The 17,989-nt window shown below is 53.3% G+C and overlaps 5 protein-coding genes across 5 annotated transcripts; 3 read left to right on the plus strand and 2 right to left on the minus strand.

Annotated features, from left to right (window-relative positions):
- The first annotated feature begins 949 nt into the window (after positions 1–949).
- Positions 950–2,195, plus strand: BDZ83DRAFT_302232 (uncharacterized protein). The gene is made up of 2 exons (XM_060502259.1): positions 950–1,102; positions 1,173–2,195. The coding sequence occupies exon 2, from the start codon at positions 1,230–1,232 to the stop codon at positions 2,151–2,153; it is 924 nt and encodes a 307-aa protein (XP_060365470.1). The 5' UTR covers positions 950–1,102; positions 1,173–1,229; the 3' UTR covers positions 2,154–2,195.
- A 5,039-nt stretch (positions 2,196–7,234) lies between these two features.
- BDZ83DRAFT_576578 (uncharacterized protein) lies at positions 7,235–8,422 on the plus strand (the record flags this gene model as incomplete). The annotated part of the gene is made up of 4 exons (XM_060504930.1): positions 7,235–7,375; positions 7,443–7,678; positions 7,727–8,077; positions 8,137–8,422. 4 exons carry the CDS (start codon positions 7,235–7,237, stop codon positions 8,420–8,422), a joined length of 1,014 nt encoding a protein of 337 aa, XP_060365471.1.
- A 345-nt stretch (positions 8,423–8,767) lies between these two features.
- BDZ83DRAFT_619535 (homoisocitrate dehydrogenase) lies at positions 8,768–10,447 on the minus strand. Its single transcript, XM_060508125.1, has 3 exons — positions 10,358–10,447; positions 10,059–10,285; positions 8,768–10,020 (listed from the first exon to the last, which is right to left on the minus strand). Exons 1-3 carry the CDS (start codon positions 10,380–10,382, stop codon positions 9,238–9,240), a joined length of 1,035 nt encoding a protein of 344 aa, XP_060365472.1. The 5' UTR covers positions 10,383–10,447; the 3' UTR covers positions 8,768–9,237.
- A 3,295-nt stretch (positions 10,448–13,742) lies between these two features.
- BDZ83DRAFT_302297 (uncharacterized protein) lies at positions 13,743–16,058 on the plus strand. Its single transcript, XM_060502260.1, has 2 exons — positions 13,743–14,181; positions 14,344–16,058. The coding sequence occupies exons 1-2, from the start codon at positions 14,091–14,093 to the stop codon at positions 16,008–16,010; spliced, it is 1,758 nt and encodes a 585-aa protein (XP_060365473.1). The 5' UTR covers positions 13,743–14,090; the 3' UTR covers positions 16,011–16,058.
- Positions 16,059–16,242: 184 nt separating this feature from the next.
- On the minus strand, positions 16,243–17,375 carry BDZ83DRAFT_619540 (ribosomal protein S8). Its single transcript, XM_060508126.1, has 2 exons — positions 17,270–17,375; positions 16,243–17,209 (listed from the first exon to the last, which is right to left on the minus strand). Exon 2 carries the CDS (start codon positions 17,095–17,097, stop codon positions 16,606–16,608), a length of 492 nt encoding a protein of 163 aa, XP_060365474.1. The 5' UTR covers positions 17,098–17,209; positions 17,270–17,375; the 3' UTR covers positions 16,243–16,605.
- Positions 17,376–17,989: the final 614 nt, after the last annotated feature.

Genomic DNA, 17,989 nt, shown 5'->3' on the forward strand with positions numbered 1-17,989 from the left:
CCCCAGAACCTGGTCGAACACCCCCCCTTGCAAAGTGCAACACGCCTGTTGGTGCAAGCCCTTACCACAGTCTCTCACGGTCTACGAGAAACTCGAACTTCCGTCCATATTTGCTTTTTCCTTCCTGCCAGTTGACAAGTAAAAGCCACCCTCTCTCTCCACTTCTTCCCTCTCTGGCATGACGCCACTGCAGGGCAAATAAGTATTCACCCAGGTCTGGCTGCCCTTCTCCTCCTCATCCACCCGTCCCCTGCGTATGAGTTAGGCCATGGTACCGTCAAAACCTCTCATTCTGGATATGGCGTCTAGCTAGTCTAGGTGCCTCTTTCGATCTGCAACTGCAGGGAGACCCTGGCTCGGCCGGTGAGGGTATCAGAGCCTGCGATAGGCCTTTAGGCAATGTCTCCTCGTCTAGTCGACCAACAAGAATCGAGGCTCTGAGGAGCCGCGGATGTCATCGTGCTTTTCCGGCGGCCGTATTTGTGTGCAGAGTCTCGTCCCGACGGGAACGGGCTGGCAGTGATGTCAAGAGCGATGACAGACGATGATGAGATGGTTGAAGGTTATCTGACGACAGATGGTTGGGACATAGGAAGAAGCAGAAAGACATGAGAAGGAAGAGCATGAATGGGATGAGGTTCAAGACTGTCGAGTCTTGCCATTGGCAATAGGTTACTACGGTAAGTCTTGACGAACCAAAGAGGTAAGTGAATCGCCCACTTCTCACTTTGAGATGCATTATCTGCAAGTTGCAAGACTTACACCCCCTTCCCCTTGTCAGGTGTGTAGCCGCTGCTGCGCGTGCTTGTTCGTCTCCTCCTCTTGTTGGAGGTGCAGGGTACGCTTGTTAGCCCTTGCTTGGCTCCTCCTCATCCTCTTTCCTCCTTGCTTCGTCGTGACGCTTGTTCAGATGGCCTGGCACCTCGTCCTTCATGCAAATTCAATATCCAAGCACCTGGATCTCCTGGTCAGTGTATAAGAACTGGACGAGCGGAACGACACTTCGAAATCCTTCCGATTTGCCCTATGAATGTTCAGCCCATCTGACACGAAATTTTGTTGAACTTTTTCGCAGTCCCGACATTCTCGTTAACTCCTACTCGTGGGTTTGCCTGGTTCAGTCTATGAAAGCTATCTTGAACCTAATACTTACAAGAACGTCTACTTGAAAGGAGCAATCGAATCAACCAAGAGAGACAACATCGTCCGGAAATCTATTAACCTTCAACATGGCACTCTCAGCCGCCGAACACCAAGCTAGAAGACGCCGCTCGACAGCTACCCCAAGACGTCGCATAGCCTCAGACCCATCTATTACACCTATTCCAGGACGCCCGAGGCTCCTCGGTAACCTCCCAAGTCATCGAAGAACGTCTACACCCCCAAAACGAAGCCAGACATCCAGTCCGGCCCAGGCATCTGTAACCGAATCAAGCCCGCCTACGCCAATCGTCGCCTTCTCCGCCCTTTCGAGATCAACTCTCCCCAGGCCGCACAATGACTTTTCCCACCTCTTCCAGGACATGTGCCCTGCCCTCCGAAACCGGATTCTCGACCAAGTCGACTGGGACTCCTTACACGGAGGGCCATACTGGCGCACCCAGGGCTACCAGCCGTGGTACGCATCCGACTCCTGCAAGACGGCCTTCATCATTCACGCTGAAGGAAAGTTCCCCAAGATCTGCGGGTGGCCGGAGAAGGAAGAAAGTAAGAGTAAAGGAGACGGCAGGAAGAGCTCTACAACAAGGGAAAAGTCACAGGAGGCTGGTGGTAGTACGGCAGCTTCGACCAAGGGGTACGGGTGCTACCGCTGCCACACAATCAAGCCCGAAGCCGCCTTCGAGAAGCTGCCTGACTACTTTGTTGTGTCGTCTGAGGGCTCTATCGTTGGGCGGTATGCCGGCAAAGTCGATGGTGACAAGGAGCAGTCGAGGCTCCCGACGCTGCGGAATGGGGAAGGTCTCTTACGTCGCTTCTGCATCGAGTGCGGCGTTAGGGACGGTCTATATGAGAAAAGGAAGCTCATTACGTCGTTGACGGAAGAGAGGTGGTCGGTCTGTGACTGCCGGCGTCTACACTGGGTACCGTCGAGTGAGTCGTACATTGAGTGTGAGCACTGTCTCGTCAAGAGTGCTTTCAGACCTCCGGTGTGATGCTTCGGCGCAGATGTGCCTGTAGAAATATTTCTGAGATTTGAGATACTTGTCTGTCTAGCTTGGCATTGGGTGTTGGCGTGGCTATTTGAGGTTACTTGGTAAGGTGGTTTCTTCTTCGTTGGTGTTCTGGGCTAAGCCTGACGGGACGGCTTCTTTGTCGTTACTTGGCTTCATGGGAAGCGCGACCCATGCACCTCGCCGGCCGGTCTTTTGTTTCCATTCTTGTTGAGCATGTAGGGTTGGTTGCAGCATTAGTAGGTAGTCAATGTCTCTTCATCGACTTTGGCTAGAGAAAGCGCTTTCAAACTGGAGGAAAACAGGACTCCGGTGGGATATGAGAGGTAGTAACTAGTGTGTCATTAGAATGAGAAGTGGCGCTTGACGCTTGGAATAGTTTTGATTCAATCGAAAATTCTATGGACACTGATTTCCCCTGCCTGCATTGTTGAAATCAGCGTTTTGATTCTGCGTAAGGGTTGTCCCTTCTGGTTTTTAAATGTGTCCTCCTCTCTAGTATCTATTCCGTGATCTCTTTCTCATATAGTCTATATTCATTTCTTATTGCTGGTTTTGTGTAGTTGTGGGAGAAAATGGCAGTGTTTAGCCCTTCCGGGCTGAGTTGTATCCGGATCTGCCTTTCGGTGAAAGGCCGTAGCCATGTTCGCGGGTCCGGTTGTAGCCGCTGCGGCCCTGGGGAACTTCGCGTGACCGATCACTACTCGAGGTCTTGACGTAGTGTGAACCCTCGTTGAGTCTCCCGCTGGTGTCTCGGTGCCTTGACTGCTGGCTAGACCCTGAGCGGCTTGATCTATTTGAGCTTCTGTAGTCCATTGTGATGAGATCTGTTGGCTAGTGTGAGTACTTTGCTCTGCTCTGCTATTGCAAGAGGTATTATGCATTTACCTGAAAGAGGTCTTGCTTGATGTATAGATGATGATTTCGAGGAGTAAAAGGTGGAAAATTGGCTGGTGATGAGCGATTATTGTGTCTGATGGTTGAAGCTAGAAAGATGTGATGAAGCAGCTGCAGACAAGTGAGAAGAAAGGCTCATTCTTATGTGTAGACTGCATATGAAGGCGAGTAATGCTTCTGATAACAGTGGACTGATTCAGTCATGGGATGGTAGATAACGAAAGCTCGTCCTTTCGAAAGAGACGGGGACGTCCATGGCTTGTATATCTCCCCGGCGGGCTGCACCCTGAAGGAAAGTTCTGCGGCATGGCATGGCATGGCATGGCATCCCATCGGACCGTATGACGAAATGCCGAAGCAAGGACGATTTTTGGCTGCAGAAGGGAACGCAACAAGAGTAGAGTGTAAATAAAAGAAAAGAGGCTCGCGCATTGCATTGGGACAAGCTACTTGACATGTGCTAGCGGTGCATATGTGCCTCACTCTTGTTGAGACTCGGCCGAGGGCGTAGTTCTCCGTCTGAAGTAGGGTCACCGCGGCATGGGTTCCTGGCGAGGCCCGGTCCTTCTAGCTGCGTTCGATGATCGGACGTGAAAGCCTGGCGGATCAAGACTACCCAAGGGGGTGGAAGAGGAAGAGAAACTGATGGGTTACGATACACCCCTTCCGGGCACAAGACGGGCAAGAGGAACCATTTACGAGTTGACCAGGGTAACACATGGAAAATTGGGCAGTGAGTTCAACAAGTTGCAACGATAAACGATGGGTTGAGCCTGAACATCGGACCCGGAACCCTTCCTAGAGGACAGCAGAAACATTGAGCTTTGCTACCTGGCTATGTCTTCGCCCAGTCACAGAACGAGGCGTGAGCTTCGGGCATGGCTGACCATGCCAACGGGTCTCCCGGCACGCGGGGCCGGACGGAGGAGAAGCTTTCTTTGCAACTCTGAAGCTCGGATAGACTCCAGAGCCCACGGAATGGAGACCAGCACAGTTTCTTGTCGTTTCTGCTCTCCAAGACTCTAAACCCTGCCCCGGGTGCAAGAAAATTCGCTCGTCTGTGGGCTGACCAGATGTGTCAGTGCCGAGAGAAAGAACTTTTTCTCCCTCTCTTCAGACTCAAGGGCTAAACGGACGACGGGGCGTCTCATCGAGTTTGGGAAATGCTGTGCGAAGGAATAAGATGCGACTCCTGACCAAGAGTTTGAAAAGTGGGCAGCATGGAGGGGTCCGAGTCGAGGAACCACCCGCCGGTCTACCGGCTCCGGACCTCACGTGGAATGTTCCACTCCTTCGGTGCGATGATCGACCCCAACGAGGCGGTGCGCATACTTGCCAACCACTGCAAGACTATCTTAACTCCCGTCCCTCTCAGCTTCTTAGTGTGGCTAATTCCATCTCTCCCGCTTGCACCTCATGTTCCCTCCCGTGAACCTGACGGGAATCTTCATGGATGCTCCTAGGCATAGCCAACTCTTCCTGGATAATCATCAGCCCTATCCTTATCACAACAAAGCAAGGCTAAGCTTCGACAGGACACGCAACGTTTCTCATCAGATTATCTCCACGTTGCTTTGCTTTACACGCATGCTTCACCCCGTCACGAACCTTCGACCCTTGAGGTACGTCATCAGGCATGATGCTCGACTCAAGACATGTATCCGTCTGTCGATGCCTCGCTCGACTTCGCCATGCGCCGGCATGAGGCAATTCCTCCGTCTCTGCGCGACACCAAGCGTCTCTCTTGCGCCCTTTTTTTTTCTTTCTTACTCTTCGTCCCTGCATACTTCAAGAAACCTTTTCCTTTCTACTCCCGGCGGGAGGACCTTGCATAAGCTCCGGACTATTTCTGTCAAAGCGCGAAACAAATGCCCCGAAAAAACTCGTGGCGGTCTCAATTGGGTCGTACTTTACGCACATGTCAAGTTTCTCTCCCGGCTGGTTCCCCGAAGAACACGCATCTAGACGTTGTGGATATCGGAACACAAGTGACTCATTGCTTTAGACCTCAGAAGTCGAAACCTTGCCTATTGTCGCAGCGTCAGATCCACAATCTCTCTTTGGAAGTGTCAGTCAACATGGACAAGTGTCTTTTCAGATAGGCGAATACGTTTGACAAACGTAGCCAAAGTAGTCATAGGCACACACTACCGTGCGGACGATTGCTTCATCTTGCGCAACTTTACCACTTTGCTGATGTTCTTCCGAAGAACCAAGTTTGATCTGCGGTATCTGTCAGAATGTTTCTCGATTTCCCACGAGGCTTGGCTTTATGCTCAGGCCAAATACCTCCTGGACCGAGCGCTCTCTGCCTGCGGTTTGTTTGAAACGGGGGAGCGACGCCCGGTTTGTTGAGGGCGCAGGCTGAAATCTGCGACGTTGCGCCTGGGCCATGGTTGACGGATGAACACTTGCATTTAGCAGCGTTGTCGCAATCGGCTTGTCTCCCGGTTCCGGGCCTGCGTTGTAACACACATGCAAAGCGTAGCGTCGGCCGGTGCCTGGCTTTTCGTCTCGTTTGCCTGCCACAGTTTCCGGACGCCCTCTCTCTACACCAGGAGACGTTGGGGCGGGCTTGAGCCGGCCGATGGCTGACAGTCGAGTGGCTGGATCGGTACGGCGGCACGGCTCAAGCTGCCGAGTTAAGTTCAACCACATAGACTGAAGTAATTCCATTCAAGTTGGTTCTTCAACTGATGAGTCAACTAGATGATCCTCCTATTATCGTGCTTTTTTTTTTGCCATTATTGTTTCCCTTTGTCCATGTTGCTATTGCATATGCATTTGTCTTCAACTAGAGACCATTCAGTGGGAACCCAAAGAAAAAGACGTCTATAAAGAAGATGTGAACATTGGCAACAAGATGATGTGCGTATCTACCTACCTCAAGGCCCTTTCAAGCGAGACTTACATAAAGTAGAGATGAGGTTTCAGAAATCTGAAGCGCTGTGAGATGGCTTTCTTCTGATCGCTTCGTTCTCAAAGATGCCACCTCAACGGGTTGGATGACCTATTGAGTCTCTGGCCTCAAGAACACCCTTCCATCCTTGTTCGTGAAACTTCTTCGTTGGAGATATGTTCCTTAAGTAATCCTAGAAGGTCTCAAGTCTCATTAGTACTAAAGATGATTGATTCAGTGAGAGATGACTGACTTTAAAGTCCTATCAGACTGACTTGATGGCAACCTACCTTGACTTTGAGCCTTCTGCCCCTCTTTCAAACACAACCATGATAAAAGTTGTGTTGATACAGAAGACTCTATAAGCAAAGCGAATTGATGAGTTTCCCATGCTATGTCTACCTATTATTACGTTTATTCTTGCTTGACAACAATGTGGGAAACCACCACTCACAGTTACTCGCTCCTGCCGTTGAAATCAATCTCATAATATCGGGTCGGTCGTACCTCCCAACTTTGGCCATCAGATCAAGGAAGGAAGGAACGAATACGATGGGCTGAATATAAAGCCATCCAAACTACTTAACGGCCTCAGCTGACCTAAGCTATACCCTTTGAATCTTTTCTTCCTCACTCTTCACCAAGTCTTCACTTCCTCTGCTCAGCTTTTGAGATATTTGCTTCAAAACAGGGACAACTATCAAAAAAGTTGTCTTTGATTTCTACAACATTGAGTTTGTTGGTTATCTTTTGCTCCTTTTTTTAATGTTCGCACGAGGCTTCTGCTTCTGAATATCAGCCGGTATATTCGTCTCACATGAATCCTGGCACACACTTCTTTCGGTATGTGGACACAGCATGATATGATTGCTTGACAACAAGAGCAGCAACATTTTTGCAACTGAAAGTTTGCTGACGAAAATGTTTTCTGTGCAGCCAACACTTTTGCTTCTCATTCTAGTCCTACTCGTTCGATCTAGAACAATTGGCCCCAACACCGACCACACAAACAAGAATAAGTTCTTGGAACTACAGTGTCAAACTTTACTTCCCTCCCTCCAACCACAACATCACCAACCATTTTTCCTTGATTGCTTCAAGAAGAAAAACAAGCAAGAGCGATCACAGGAGAGCATATTTAAGAGATTAGGCACCCAGAATCACATTGAGTCTGAACTTGCCAACTGCATCATCAACCTGCCTCACTTCTACGATGGAGGCCATTAATTCTTTCTCTCTTGAAGCGATTCATTCTCACAGACAAATCATGGTCCGCGACGACTTCTTTATCGACTTTCAAGTCCGGGCAAAATTTCACACCGACACATACAGCCTTCATGCTGTCCTTGACCTTGCCGCTGAAGCCAAACTGGCCAATAACATCCTGAGTCAGAGCAGACCGCTCGAGGTAAGTGCGACCTTGAATTCGAAAATAGCAGAATAGGGCTGACAGCTATGACACACAGGAAATTAAGGCTGAATTCCTGGAGTTCCGGGCATTCATCGACTCAATTCTGCCCCGTCTTCCCTACTCCCAGATTACTTGGAAGACTGTCTACATCGCCCAAGACATTGTGGTCGATGGCGATGACGATGGGGATGATGATGAGGAGGAGGAGGAGGAGGAATACGAAGTTGAGGAGGGTTATTACGTAGATTGGTCGCAAAGCTCAAGTGCCAGCAGCGTCACTTCCGAAGGACCTTACCAAGGGTAAGTTTCGTCCATCAAATATCACCTGCCTATCCTAACAACTTGAAGCAACGGCTACGGCAAGCTTGAGTCTCCGGTCCTTCTTCAGCCCGCTGAACTCCCGCTTCTCACAACCTACAAGGACGCTCACGACACCAAAGAGAGGCTGTCAATCTTCTCGAACGAGTTCTTCGAGGTTCGCAAGTCTCCTACGGCTGGTTGGGGCGCTTTCGCGAGCAAGAAGCTGTACCAGGGCGACCAAATCCTCGTCGAAAAGGCCCTCTACCATGCCATCTACGCAGATGTGACCACGTCTGTCAGATCTTTGCCGGAGAAGGAGCGTCTGATCGCGAACGACATGTTTGGCCACAAAGGCCGGGAAGGCGAGACCCACGAGGAGGCGGTTTGGAATACAAACGCGTAGGTTACCTGATCCTTTCCGTTTCCTCATCTACTTGCTGACTCTGATTACATGGCAGTTTCGCGGCGTATGTCCCCTCGAATTCGGGTAACAAGAGAAACACGCCTGGCCTCTTTGCCATTGCGGGCCGATTCAACCACTCCTGCTCGCCCAAGATTGACTACAAGTTCCGTGCCAGTCACGAGTCTCTCGTGTTCACTGTCAGGGACTGGGTGATTGAAGAGGGCGAGGAGCTGACCATCTCGTACGGTCAAGATCCCTCGGTGCTCTACTACAAGTACGGCTTCATCTGCGAGTGTGGACACTGCCGCAGATTCGATCCGCGCAAGTCTGAGTGGTCTTGAGGCGACATCAGATCTTCTTTGGCTATACGGCTTTATGCCTCGACGGGGGAATTGGACATAATGGTATACAGCGGAGGAGATTTGATACAGAGACAGCGGCTTTTGGAAGAGCGATAGTTGGTGCGATGTGGTTTTGGTGAGGAATGATACCCATCTTCGTCCATAGAGAGACGAACTACATGCTGCGTACAAGGCATAGACGCCCCCTAATACAAGATTTTCTTGATTTTCTGCAAACAAATCATGTCCATGTAGTGCTTCCTTTCATGTTGGGATTCTTGAGGGATCATATCAAACCATACAAAAAAATGAACTGTCTGTGGCATTATGTAGGACCACCAAATTCGAACTCGCAACCTTCGCAGGACCCAATTATGCGTAAATGCTTACACCACTAGGTCTTAGACACATTCAGACGGCGCTCAGTGCTTCCCATCCAGAGAATTTTGGCCTATACAGGCAAGGGTGGAGTGGTTGTAGTTTATTCGTGAGTGCGTATTCCATGTCCTTCGGGACCCAACCTTTTTGGACTGAGATGAAACCGTTGCTTGGCGAGTCCGCGCTGTTCAGGCTTTCGTAAGTGGAGGAGCAAAGGAACGGTTTGTTTCCCTTCCAGTCCCTTCACGTCTTTTCACATCGACATTATGCACATTCAGGAACACTGGCTCAAGTCAAGTCAAGTCAAGAAACATGTGCTTTTGGGTAATATGGTAGGTATCAAAGGCGCGACTACCGTCGCGTCGACTGCCATATCCAGTCCTCACGACTTTAGCCTCTCAAAATAAAATAAAATCCAATACTATCACACCACCACCTTACAGTCTGCGGAGAATGTCCTCAATGACCTCAGTGGTCTTGGCGGTACCGCCCAAGTCAGGGCTGAGAAGCTTGCCCTCCTCGAGGTTGGCATCGACGGCGGCGTAGATCTTGGCGGCAGCGGTCTCCTCGTTGAGGAACTCGAGCATGAGGGCAGCGGAACGGATGGTGGCAATGGGGTTGGCAATGTTCTGGAACTGGATATCCGGGGCGCTGCCGTGGCAGGGCTCGCCGATGGCGAAGCCCTCGCCGACGTTGGCGCTGGGCACAAGACCGAGAGAGCCGACGAGGGCAGCGGCGCCGTCGGAGAGGATGTCGCCGTACAGGTTGGGTGCGACGATGACGTCGTAGTCCTCAGGCTGGCGGAAAAGCTTGTAGACCATGGAGTCGACAATCTGCTCCTCGACGGAAACCTTGCCGGCGAAGCGGGGGTCGGCGAGGGCGGCCTTGGAGGTGGCGCGGAAGAGGCCGTCGGTCTGGGAGAGGACATTGGACTTGTGGGTGATTGTGACGAGGGGGCGAGAGTGGATGCTGGCGGCGCCGGCGTCGCGGATCTTTTGGCGGCGGAGGGCGATCTCGCCGGCCATGGCGGCGATGCGGTGGGAGGCGTTTTCGGAGATGCGCTTGATGGCCTCGGCGACCTTGCCGTTGGGGCCGTCGTATGTCTTCTCCTCCTTGACGTAGAGGTCCTCGGTGTTCTCGCGGACAATGACCATGTCGATGGGCTTGGCGGCGGTCAGGACGGTCTTGACGGGGCGGACGTTGGCGTAGAGGTCGAGCTTCTTGCGCAGGGCGACGATGGGGAGGAGTAGCCCTTGACGGGGGTGGTCGGGGAGGAGACGGCGCCGAACAGGGCGCCATCGCACTCCTTCTTGAGGATCTCAACCGTCTTGTCGGGGAGGGCGGCGCCCGTCTGCTCGAAGGTCTCGAAGCCGGCCTTGAGGTCGGTGAACTCGAACTTGAGGCCGAGGTAGGAGGGGAGGGCCTCGAGGACGCGGCGGCCGGCGGGGATGACCTCCTTGCCGATGCCGTCACCGGGGATGAGGCCTGTGGGTAGGTGTGTTAGTGTGGGTTACAGGACGAAGACAGGTCAATTGACCTGTTCAAAGGCAGTCTTACCGATTCTAAGAGTTCTGACAGACATGATGGGCGTCAATTGGCGTCCAAAGTGCTGATTCGGCGGATGGATGAGGGAATGTTGAAGTAGAAGCTCTGGGAGAATGAGTCGCAAGAGTAAAAAAAAGCCCACCTCACCTGCACGGTCGATATCGGAGGTACGGGCCATGCACACCGAGGGCCGATCCGGCGAGCGACCAATTGGTGGCCGACACTGACAAGATCCCCCAGGGTCCTCAGGGCCTTGACTGGCTTACCTTCGCCGCGGTACGTACTTTGCGGGTGTGCATCGGAGCTCTCTAAAGCACGGTTGATTTCGCACTATTGCGTCAAGTCATGGTTACATTGGGAAGTCTGGGATGCACACAGCACGGTAGCACCAGAAGCGCGTCTTGGAACTCTGTTTGATTCGCTTTCGCGTCAATTGACCGGGTCGTGGACTTTGAGTTCTACGTCGAACTTGGCTTCGGCAGGCTTGGGGTTTGATGCGCTGTCAGCCACGATATTGTCAGCATCCACCCACCGTGTCCTCCGTCCACTGCGGGCTATAATTGAACACGAAAATCGCCCTCTGAGAGAGAAAGAATACCTATATGTTCGTCGCCGAATGTCGGCCATGAGACAGATAGTACCTGAGAAGCCGGTCAGGCGACATATGAGAGAGCTTGCGGAAGAGAGTGAGGAGTGGCCTATGGGCAGACCTGGAGCAAGGGCCGAGACTGGTGAGAAATTTCCTCCCCACATTCTGCACTTCTTAGCGTGTTGGAAAAGAACGGTCCCCCGAGCAGTCGTCGAGTCGAAGAGCGGGAAAAGGGCCCCCAAACCCGGTTCTTCCCTGTCGCTGCGAGCTTCCAGAAGACGGGAGGTTCGTCTCGCGCCGAGGAGCGGTATGACCACCCCCAGAAGCTGGAGTCATCGAGTCCAGTCCTTGCTCCTTCCCCTCCGTGTCTCCGTCCCGAGATGGGATATGATGTTCACTTGCCACTGCTAGTGGACACGGCTAGGACACATATCGGAGGCGGATCGAGACTGGAGTGATTAACAACTGGGTAGATTGAAGAGGGGATCCTAGGTTCCAGTGTTCCAGTGTTCCAGATACACAACTTCTCCTCACTACGGACATTGAACAGACACGCGAGGTAGAGAACATAACGGGAGTTTTGAGGTTATTGATTGATAATGGAGATGGGGCCTTTCTCGCAGTTGCTGGAGCAGCCAGACATGGTGGCAATAATGAAACGGGCCTGAATGTCAACAAGGCTAACTTTTTCTCCTTCCGCTGCTGTACGGATACCTGCGTGTCTTTTTTCTTTCCTTTGTCCCCGCGCGTCTGAGGGGCTCGAGGAGGACCCCCTTTCTTTCCAACGAATAATGCATTATGTTCCTGTATAATGGGCCAGAGCTAAGGTACGTTAGACGACAAAAGGCGGTAAGCCAAACCACATGCAGTTACAAGATACACGATGGGCTCTACAGATAACGCACTAATGCACAAAACGGATAGGAGATTGAAGAGGCTATCTGAAACAGGAGACAGTGCATAAGTATCTCAATACGTAGCTTTCTGTTTTGGAGGGGAAAGAACGCGAGAAGGAAACTCTAGGTATACAATGGAGCTGTTCAGAGACACAGACAAAGGAAAAGAGAAATACACAGAGAGTACGTTTGATCATTGGAAATCAACGGCCACCACCCGTCACGCCAGTCCGTCTAGTCAGGTACGAATCGGAACAGAGTCATTGCTCTCCGGCTAGCTGATTCCGATGTCCGCCAGACTGACACTGGCGCCGGCCTGTTCGTCTCGTCCAATTTGCCCGTGCCCCGATTCCGAAGGAACCGTTTAGCAGATACGCTCACTGAGGCTTTTTAGCACGGCCATCGTTGACACAGTCTCCCGACCAGCTTAGAACGCCAATTTCAGGTGAGAGGGGCGTCATTGGGGGCCAGTTGGCCTCTTCCGTTTCCTGCCTCTTAGACTCTTCAGTCTTGAGGCCCAAAGGATGGACGATCACGAGAACCCAAGCTAGGAAAAGGGGCCCAGCAATGAGATCCCAGGGCCCATCGCCAGTAACCATCCACCACTCTAAATGATGAAACCCAAGAGTCGCTGCCATTCACCCAGGTCCGTCGTGTATTACTGACGTGTCTGGAGAAGCTGCATTTCGATACCAGAGCAGTGGCCTGGAGGAAATGAGCTTCCTTCAAGAACCATGTTCTCTGATAAATTGACCCCGGCTGAGCCAATGGATTTCCCACTCGGGGTCCCTGCAGTCGAATTCGAGAAGCGAAAGAGGACGGTCCAGGGCCAGTGATACGGGGTGGGTTGCTGCATTGCTGCAGACGTCCTGCATAGAGGAGGCACATGTCCGCACCGGTGCTGTGTAGATGCATAAGTACCTATCCTTACACATTACCTTATGGATAAGGTACTTGAGGTATCTTAAAAATGGACATCTCTGCTCCACTCAAGCTTCAAGTACCTTGTACAGCATCCGCACCTTAGCTCGTACCTAAGCATGTAGATACATATGCCTTACATAACATCCCACCGCCTTGTGAAGGTGTCAGGAGTGCAACTTTGTATCTGGTAGGCTGACAAGCGCGTCGGGACGGTTTGGTAGCGTGGGAGCAGAGCGAGCATGTGCGTTTATGGGAACCCCTGAATTCCAGTCCAAGTCCCTCACCCCCTACGTAGTATGGTAAAGTGTCTGTCTGTATTCTGTAGCTGTACCAAGTATGGAACTAGGTATGGATGGATGGATAACTGGTCCTGGATAGTTCAGGATAGACAGACAGGTTTACTCCGTACTCCGTAGAGAGCGATTAATAGTGGTGGTGGGCTCTTTTGGCTCGTTTGGATCGATCCAGTCACACGCCCATTGCCCAAATATCCACGTCGGCCGTCCCTTTTCCGCCTCTGATTATGATTATGGGGTGTCCGTAATTTAAATGCCAGCCCTGAAGACCAGCAACCTCACTTCCCTGAGTCTTCCCCTTCTCGAACCACCCACCTTTCGACTCTCGTCTTTTCTCCCCCATACATCACCAGCACTATCTCTCTGATCTGGACGGCGCGGACACGCAAACGCGCGACGGGACGGACCACCTTACACCTCACACCTCAAGTTACAACCTACCGAGGCCTGGAGACGAACGAGACTTTGGCTGAGACATCCAAACAACACATCACCCAATACGAACTGCCTACAACACCACCCACCGCAACAATCAATCGCCTGCCGTCCGCTGTTTGACTGCTTCAACTACCAAAACACCCCCAGCCTACTGTTGATCATGCATCTCCAGCTGTCATAGCAACTCGCTATTCCTCCACCCTATCTTGCCCAACACCCAAAATCCACCAGTCGTTGGGCAGTGTCTGCCTCACTGCACTGACATCGCCGCGACGAGCCCCGTCCACCCCCTGCGCCGTCCCACCTCGACGACCCTCGAGAGCTGTGTCGCGACTTCAAGTGCAGCTTTCTTTCCCTTCGACCTCGATTTGTATACCGACTCCTCCGCAAACACGAGGACAGGCCGGGCATGCGCCTTCTCTCCAGCAACATCCCACGTCCGAGTCCACCATTGTAACCCACCACGCCTGGCGCACGCGATTCTTGCCTCTAAACTTCTGTCTCGAAACGATCCACCCGTCGCAACTTCCACGTTGTCCACATAGGTGCCTCCAACACTTTAGTTGAAAGAAGTCGCTCGGTAGCGACCCAACACCGCCGCCATGTCAGCCGTTAAGAACCTCCGGGCCATGTTCGAGCAAAAAGCCGACTCGAGCCCCCCGGATCGGGGAAGGTCCCCTGGCCTCTCTTCCAGTAAGTTCCCCCGTCGTTCTTAGCTCCATGGCAATAGACGCAGCTTCTCTCGGCAAGTTTGCCTTGTCAACCTCTTCTCAAGGCAGAGAACTACCCAGCCTGGCTCTCCAAACACCGTCTATCCACCGTGTACGCATTTCAACTAACCTGATAACTCTACAGACGGCACCGAAACTCCCCCTCCATCATCCACGCGCCCACTCTCCAAAATTCGAACGAGCTTCGTTGCTGTCGAAAAGGACGGAAGAGTAGGACTCCGCCGAGATCCTAGCAACGAGTCGAGTGTGTCCCAGCGAAGGCTCAGCAGCCATACCGAGGGAGAGGCTTCTGTGTCTGGCCTCTCTGATAAGACAATGGCCACCGAGGACACCTCCGGAGGCTACAAGACAAATATCGTCGGCAGCCCCATTCCCGAGTCTCCTCGCCGCCCCGAAGCGGACAAGCCGACAAACGGAGCCTCCCCTCGTAACTTGGGGGCTCTGAACAATCACCCGAGCCACAACCCCGACAAACACGTAGACATCGAAACGCCTACACCAGAGCTGCTCCCAGGCGACCCTACGCAAGCGTCGCCCGACCACAGCGTTTCCAATGGCACCGCAGCCACGAAGAATACCGGGGCCGCAGCTCCCAAAACCTCCACAAAGACCGCCGCCAAACCCCCTGCGAAACTGGCACCTCCCGCTACCATTACGAGAGCAAAGACACCGTTGAGATCCCCAGTCACTGCCAAGACCCCTACCACAGCAACGGCAGGCTCTAAGCCGAGCGCTCCCAAGGCTCAGCACGACGCCGCAAAGAAGCCTGCCGAGAAGACGGCGACTTCGACCCCCAAGTCCGGTGCTAAAACGGCAGGCGCCGGCAAGCCAGCACCCGTGCAGGTTTCTCCCTCCAGCGGCATTGGCTTCGTCAAGCCCAAGGTCAAGTCGCCCACCAAGCCCGTGAAGCTGCCTGCTTCCCTGATGGCTCCGACTGCCGCCTCCGTCCAGAGAGTCAAGGAGGCTCCTCGCGAAACCCTCTCGCGCGCCTCTGGCAACCAGGGCCGCCCGGCTAGCAGAGCGAGCGCGCCCGGTGCTGCGGCGCCGCCCAAGACTCTAAAGCGCCAGAACTCGGTCATCAACCGGCCCCGGCCCAGCATTGGCCCGCCGCCAAAGAAGCCCCTCCAGGACCACCCCATTACCAAGAAGGACAAGGAGGTTGACGAAGGTTTCCTGGCTCGTATGATGCGACCCACGGCGAGCTCGACCTCGAAGGTGTCAGAGAAGGCTCCCGTTACCCCTCCTAGAAGCAGGAGCGCAAAGCCAAGCAGCGCCAAGAAGGCCTCTGCCTCAAGGAGCCCCAAGAGAGCGCTCTCTCGGCCGGCAGCGGTGCGGGCGGGAAGCCGCACAGGCAGCCCTTTCGCTAGCAAGAAGGATGCCCCAGCCAAGAAGGTCGTTGAGACCGCAGAGGCTGAGGTTATTGCTGAAGCACCGAGAACCCCAAAGGCAAAGGCACCGGCCACACCAGAGCCTATTGTCGAGGAGACCGCGGCTGAAGCTAGCCCGGCTAAGGAGGTTGAGACCGAGGCTCCTGTTGAGGAGACGGAGACCGCGGCGCCTGAGCTGGAGGCCGTCACCGAAGAGCGTGTTGAGGAGCCCGAGCTCGACGACATCATCCAGCAGACTGCCACGCTCGACCTCAAGGAGGAAGATGCCGAGGACCAAGAGCTTAAGAGCCCGGATGAGTTCGAGGAGCTGCTGGCCGACGAGAAGGAGGCGGAGGAAGACAAGACGGAGTCAGCTCCGGTCCCTGTTGAGGCGACCACAGAAGTCAAGACTGAGACTGCATGAAAAAAAGAATTGTGTCAAAGAGTGGCGGAGGTGATTGTATAGTTTTAGAAACCATTGGGGTGTACCATGATACCTGACCGACAAAAAGGCGTAAATTACTTCGTGAGAGATTTCAAAGTTCCGGAGCATGGAGAAGTTGGTGTCTGGAGCCCGAAATCAGTTATAGAGAATGAATACCACTCGCACAGAATTCTTTTTGACTCTTTGGACATTTGAACGGTTCGATATGAAATGTGAGTAATATTTTATGCTCTCTACGCGGGTGAGCGGTAGCTTGTTAACAAGCAGGCTCGAGCTTTGTGCTCCTCAAGAGCAGGTATCGCGGCAAGCTGGACACGGGACAGAGAACTTCCAAATGTGGTGGGTTCGTGTCTTCTCTAGAATACAACTTTTGTACAGTATATGGAGGACATTGCTCCTACAGAGTAGCAGCGGGCTGACTTTGACGCCTGCCCAGTGGTGTCTTCTTTTCTCCAAGACTCCTTTTTTCCCGAGGCCCAGATGCTCTCTCCTCGTAGGGAGTGGCTATCAAAAATCCCCCTTCTCCAAGGCCATCTTTCTTCCCCCTCCTACAACAAGGTCCATGTTCCCCTTCTTATCTCGCCCGGCACAGCACCATACCGCCAACTTTCCTCGCCAGCGCCTCCCTCGCCTCCAAGATACCCCTATCCGTAGAAATAAACAGGCACTCGCCCAGCGCCAACCCCTTGACGAGGCCGTTCTTGGTCGGGAACCCGCGAACGACGAGCTCGAGGTCCTCAATGTGGACGTTGATGGGCCGCGTGGGCTTGGTGACCATGGTCAGGCCGCGGAGGACGGGCTCGTTGTTCCAGTATTTGAGGCCGAGCCAGAGGCGGCGCGTGGCGACGTTGGCCGAGGTGACGGGTTCCGGGTCGCGGGCGAGGTCTTCGGGGGCGGGCGGGGTGGGCCCGCCGCGGTAGAGGGAGGAGACGAAGCCGGAGCGGTGGAGAGCGAGGGCGAGGTTGAGGTTTTGCTTTGTGTTTGTGACGGATGTCATACCCAGGCGTGCGCGGGAGGCGTTTTGGAGATGGGAGCACATGTTGATTACGTTTGTTAGGCCGCCCATTTTGGAGTTTGGTTTGGGGAGCCTTGGGCTCGCCGGGTACGTGGGTGTGAGGATGTGGTATTCGGGAGGGTTTCGGAGTCGTAAGGGGAGAGTCGTCGAAGTCGTCGCGATGCTGTGAGGGACGGTCTGTTGGCGATTTGCGTTGAAGCTCAATTGACGGGCGGGAGCTTACTGTGTTGATGTCAATTGACGATCGGTTCGACGTCGTACAGCTCGTGAGATTCGAAAGGAGTGTGCGTTGCGCGTTGGCTGGCTCCAAAGAATAATCCGTCACTCACGCATTCAAAGCCACAGGGAAGCTATCGCCAAAATTTTGGACACGCCCAGCGCAGCCGTTGTCGAATGATGACTAAGGCAGAAGTACATCGGTACCTACCTCAGGTCACCACTCACCGAGCCACCATAAGGTAGGTACCTCACTCACCTCAACTTACCTTATCTTATCTTCTTCACCTTGAGAAAAAAAAGGTCCATGCGACACGGCGCAAGTCGGACTCCACTCCCCGACGACGGCACTTTCCCGTCAACTGCACCGTTGTGCATAACCCCGGCCGGAGCTTCTGATTGGTTGTCCCCGACGTCCTGTAAGCGCCGAGTTGACCAGTCGATGCGACCAGCTGCAGCTCACCACCCATGCATTTCACAGCAGACGCAACGCAAGCAGGGCCTGGCACGCGCATGGTCTCTTCCTTAGCTCGGGAGCTTCTGGGACTTGGAGGAGAACGGCGGGGGTTGATGGGCGTTCTGCGAAGTCGGAAGACCCTCAAGGTAAGGTAGCGTGCGTGGTTCTTCCTTTTTGTCACTGCGAATTGTTTTTTTGCTCATGCCATTGGAGAGGGGTGTTTTCGAGGCGGTCTGGCTACCGAGTGGTACCAAGATAAAGAGAGAGAAG

Source organism: Colletotrichum acutatum (assembly GCF_030867785.1).
Source record: "Colletotrichum acutatum strain CBS 112980 chromosome Unknown BDZ83scaffold_41, whole genome shotgun sequence".
In the NCBI taxonomy this organism is placed as follows: domain Eukaryota; kingdom Fungi; phylum Ascomycota; class Sordariomycetes; order Glomerellales; family Glomerellaceae; genus Colletotrichum; species Colletotrichum acutatum.

Coding starts and splice junctions, on each gene's coding strand:
- BDZ83DRAFT_302232 (XM_060502259.1), top strand. CDS start 1,230: ATGGCACTCTCAGCCGCCGAACACCAAGCTAGAAGACGCCGCTCGACA.
- BDZ83DRAFT_619535 (XM_060508125.1), bottom strand. CDS start 10,382: ATGTCTGTCAGAACTCTTAGAATCG. Junction 10,286..10,357: donor TGTCAGAACTCTTAGAATCG/GTAAGACTGCCT, acceptor ACCTACCCACAG/GCCTCATCCCCGGTGACGGC. Junction 10,021..10,058: donor TCTCCTCCCCGACCACCCCC/GTCAAGGGCTAC, acceptor GCCCTGCGCAAG/AAGCTCGACCTCTACGCCAA.
- BDZ83DRAFT_302297 (XM_060502260.1), top strand. CDS start 14,091: ATGTCAGCCGTTAAGAACCTCCGGGCCATGTTCGAGCAAAAAGCCGAC. Junction 14,182..14,343: donor GTCCCCTGGCCTCTCTTCCA/GTAAGTTCCCCC, acceptor ATAACTCTACAG/ACGGCACCGAAACTCCCCCT.
- BDZ83DRAFT_619540 (XM_060508126.1), bottom strand. CDS start 17,097: ATGGGCGGCCTAACAAACGTAATCAACATGTGCTCCCATCTCCAAAAC.